Consider the following 4763-nt stretch of genomic DNA (forward strand, 5'->3'; position numbering starts at 1 on the left):
TTTTTAAATTCTCCTGTTGCATCAACAGTCTTGCACATTGGCATTGTTCTCTTCAGGGCTACAATTTGGTTCAGTTCCACACTTTGCTTCAGATGCTTGTAAATCTCCAGGTGTGCACAGTTTCTGCTGTTCAGGTGCAATCTCTCCTTCATGGCTTTGATCTTTGCTCCTTTTCACGCTACAAACAGCCTGTTCTTCAGAAGAAGCGTGCAATCCGTTCTGTAAAATGGATCATTTGTGTCACAACCCAATTAATCAGTGCCCATGCCACTAGCAAGAGATACCATTCAGACCATCCTCATTTTGCACACAGTAGTCAACTAAGGGTTAAAAGAAATCCTTGCCAGAAACTCCTGAAACAAAATCCTGGCGGAGAGCTGTATATAATTTATGCCCACGTCACAAACAAGAAACAAAACTTAAGACTGGTCAGGGTGAAAGGGGATAGCCCTGTCATAAATCCCTGCAATAAAACCCGGAGGGAAAACTGTATATAATTGGTCAAGAAACAAGCGTAAGCCCCTCATCATAACCTCATACGTAATAGGCAGGAAACCTGACCCACTACCTTGTAACCTGATAACACAAAGAACTGCTGCTTGCCAGAAAATTAAAGATTCCACTTAGCAGTTCATCATTGGATACCTCCGTTAATTACCTCTGTCTATAAATAGTTTAGCAACTTCCGCCCAAGCCGGAGAACTCTGGGGAAATCTCTGAGGAGAAACCTGAGTCCATCACCAGAGTGGCTTGGCGGTCTGATCACCCGTCAATCACTCCCCATCATCGTAAATCTTGACGTAGTAAAGCCCTGCAGGCACGATAGCTCGTTCCGGCGCCACGTTCGTCATTGACTGTAACCCGAACCCATACGCTTGACTGTAACCGAAGCAACTGTAACAGAACAAAGGCTCAGCCTGCGTCGCACATCACTATCTGGGCGACGTAAGTAAACAATCTCCTGTAACCAACACAAGTCTGTGCCTGGTTAATTTCACCCCATCCACTAATTACCCTCCTGTCAAGGCGAAAGTTTTACTGCTGGGTGGGGGGGGGGGGGGGCAGAAAGCAGCTGCCAGCGCTGCTCTGATCTCCAACAATTTGCATTATTCAATTTCTGGGGTGCGCACGCGCACACACACAAAATTATGTAATGAGGGAGGGTAGGCAGCCTAAATTGTGAAAATATTTTTTACAGTACTAAGTGACCATGAACTTAAGCAGCTGGACTCCCCAAACTTGCAAAGTTTTTCTAGATTTGAATTGCTTTTGTAAAAAAGTGCCTGGAATACCTAATTCTGGGATATTCATGTTCTAGATTACCTTCATGTACAATGCACATTACTGCCTATCCTTATGACTAAATTTCAGCTTACTGAAATGAGAATGACAGACAACTTACAGAAATGTCCACACTGTTCTTTTTCTTCAATTCCTTTTGAGGGTAATTCACATTCACTGGCTGATGTGTTACTGAGCTCTGAAAGTACACAAAAGTTACTTAAAATCTTTGATCAAGCTACTTTGTATGCAATCATTAGACTAGATCGGGGTGTCAAAAATCAAGCCCATGGAACCCTGTTTTTTGGCCCGCAGTGCTTCCCTTGGGTCAGAGTTTAACCACATGCTGCATATGGCATGTGCCAAACCAGCTCCACTGGCAGGGCCCAGGACACATGGTGCGTGCGTGCCATCATGGACCAGCAAGGACAAGAGGGAGGAAGCATAGCATGGTGCCTGCTCCAGCTAGATTATAATGCACATGAAATCCATTCTGGGCACCCCAGGATCCATGCCACATGCCCTGGCCAGTTTAGGATCTGTGCTGCATGTAGCATGGACCCTAGAGTAGCTGGAATGGGCACCACATACAGTGGATCTGGCATGTGGGGGAAGAGGGGGGATCCATGGGCTTGATCTGGCCCATGGACCAGCCTGCTTCCCTCTCCCCACCCCTCCCCACACACACACTCCTCTGCCCCACAGGGCCAGAAGAGCTGGACACTCCTGAACAAGATTAACACTGTACAATATTTATTCTCTTTCAGAATGCTGTATGCTGACCCAAACAATCTACTTACAGCCATTCCATACTCCACTTGTTTTTGAAAACCTGGACTAGGCTTGTACACTAAAGGAGCTTAGTGACTTAGAAGTACCTACTTTTAGAAATACACATTTTCAAAATAACCTGTTCCTTTAGGTTTTTACAACTAATGCTAGGTTAACTTGAACAGCAGCTGAAATCCACAACTTAACATACACTGGTTGCCATCTTGGTGTGCTCTTCAATTTGTGCGTCTGGCATATCACCTGCTTGCAGAACTTCAGAGTTTTTTTTGCCATTTTGTGGTCTCATCTGACCTTCTCCGTCTCTCAGACCATCTCCTCTCTCATAAGTTCTTACATCGATGTGTCCAGCATTCATCCTATGACGGATATTTGAATCACCTGCACAGATATATTGCACATACTCTTTTGGTTCCCCCTTCGGTCTGTCACTTGGAGGAAGTGAAGACTGCGGTTCCCTCTCAGAGCTTGTTAAAGCCCTGAATAAATTAACAGATCTTCCTGCACCATAGCAGAAACCCTAAAGAGGGGAAAAAAAAAAAAAAAAGGTATTTGCTTCTGCACCTGATTTTACTCGCTCTTTCTACAGACGTATTTTTACATCTCTACAGACAAAAGTACTTATAAGGAAAGATGTCAATACAGAAAGTTTTACCATTTGCACAAAAGATCCTATTTGCCAAGCTGCATTTTAAGCATAATTTTTCAGTACTTCAAAAAGGTAGGCAGCTCAGGGACCTCAACTTCAAAGCCTTAAAAATCTGAAAAAATATTATTTAATTTCAATTTTAAAAGATCAATTAAGCCACTCACCCCCCCTCAGGCTTTCCCTGCACCATTTAGGTCAACAGAAATACACACATTACCACAATTAAATTGGCATGAGCTGGTCAGATTTCCTGGTGCAAGCTTTTCTTACGCCGCCTTAAAAATCTCTGAGGATATAATATATCCTAACAACTTTAAAATATTTGTTTCAATTTTACCAATCTGTTGTTCAACTCTGTAGACAAAAATGCTGTTAAAATATTGGACCTAGTTTTATGTGGTGGAGATTTATGTATTTCTTTAGGTCTCCTAATGACAGCAAGAACATACTAACCAGAACAGCCAGAGCCATGATGATTAACACTGGAACCTGTAGCAATATTGGTATCTCTTTCATAAGCCCTTTAATAAATTCGCCAATTCCTTGTCCTATGTGCTTCAGTGGCTCTGTTACAAAATTGGTGAATGTAACGGCCAATGCCTAGAAATGACGAGATAGGGAAATTATTTTCATTTTTAACTAAACAATGGAAGCATGTACGGTTTAAGTCCAGTATATACCTTTGTTGGAGGAACCAGCCAAATAGGATTCACTAATATAAGTTCATAGTACTTCTGACAGTGATCATCCTGGAATGTCCATGAACTTCTAAACCATTCTACAGTTAAAGAAAAATAAAAAATATGTACATTTACCCTTTTTTATTTTTATACCAAGATAAATTTTAAGACATGATAAAGTTAAGCATTAACCAAAATATTTAATACTTTGTTTCACTTCAGAAGAATTAAAATTATTTCATAAATCTGTTTGGAAGTTTAAGTTGTCTAAGCATGGAAGAAAAATGGAATTTTCTTAATGTTAAATCTTACTGTTCTTTGGCACAGCTCTCTTTAGGGTTTAAAATGTAGCACTAAGTAGCCAGGAAAAAGGACATTAGGCCTGCACATTTGCCTTATTTAAGGAAGTACTTTAATGTCTGGCACTTTTTGCAAGTAGTCATTGGAATTTAGGCTTGGACTGTTGTAGCCGTAATGGTCCACACTTGCTACTCACATTTGAATTGAGGACATTTTCAGTGTTATTACTTATCTATTAGCCAAGAAACGGGGCTTAATAGCACTTTAAAATATTGTCTGTACTTTTATACAGCTTTTGTTATACAGCTTATTCATCTTTTAACATCTTGATGTTGAATCCAAAACTGCAGGAAATGGAGCAGTCTTTCTGAATTGTATTATTTGGTTAAGCAGTAGTCCCTAACAGGCACTTATGAAGAGTAATCACTAGAACAGCCACCCTCACCCCCTGGGCAGGTTAGTTTATTTTGAATATTGAACAGCAGTATATTATGTCTGAGGATTATGTTTAAAACTTTAAATGATTTGCCACACAGTTTTCTCAAAAGCTCAAATGAGCTTTAGTTAAAGCACCCCCACCACCATTTTGAAGTGCAGGACTCTGATTACACATGATGCTGTGGACACTTTAATTAGAGTGGCTCTCAGAACTGCTCTAATTAAAGTGACCCCCCCATAACTACTCCAGAGCATGTGTATAGACAGCCAAAAAGACAAAGTGATTGCTAACATTTATGTAAGCATACAGCACTTGCTGTTGCTATCCATCACAAATAGTTTAAAAAAACCCATAACGGCTATTTTTAACCTACAAATAAATACAGACCTACTATTATAATAGGCGTAACTCCTGCATAAAAATAAAGCAAGCAACTGAAAATATATCTTGCAGGTCTAAGTAATAATATATGTTTTGTATGCAATTCTATTTGTGTTGTGTTACTGAGGCCCACATACTTCACTTACAGGGAAGTATTTAGTGGGCAAAAGATTACAGTATTTACTCAAATACAAGACTAGGTTTTTCTCCCCAAACAACATGGGGGGGGTGGGTGGGGAGGGAG

The 4763-nt window shown here is 40.5% G+C and overlaps 1 protein-coding gene across 8 annotated transcripts in view; it reads right to left on the reverse strand.

Moving 5' to 3' along the window:
• Positions 1–6: 6 nt before the first annotated feature.
• Positions 7–4763, reverse strand: part of CLCC1 (chloride channel CLIC like 1) — a 34613-nt gene continuing 29856 nt past the window's right edge. For 6 of the 8 annotated variants that reach the window (XM_025206495.1, XM_025206494.1, XM_025206498.1 and 3 more), the window contains 5 exons: positions 3400–3497; positions 3173–3319; positions 2264–2590; positions 1403–1480; positions 7–219 (listed from right to left, as the gene is read on the reverse strand). In XM_025206495.1, the coding sequence (XP_025062280.1) occupies positions 22–219; positions 1403–1480; positions 2264–2590; positions 3173–3319; positions 3400–3497 (848 nt within the window). In that variant the 3' untranslated portion in view covers positions 7–21. Of the gene's footprint in view, positions 220–658; positions 895–1402; positions 1481–2263; positions 2591–3172; positions 3320–3399; positions 3498–4763 lie in introns of all 8 variants that reach the window. The other 2 variants (XR_003094520.1, XR_003094519.1) reach the window with 2 other exon arrangements.

This window comes from Alligator sinensis, unplaced genomic scaffold (assembly GCF_000455745.1).
Source record: "Alligator sinensis unplaced genomic scaffold, ASM45574v1 scaffold535_1, whole genome shotgun sequence".
Lineage (NCBI taxonomy): Eukaryota > Metazoa > Chordata > Crocodylia > Alligatoridae > Alligator > Alligator sinensis.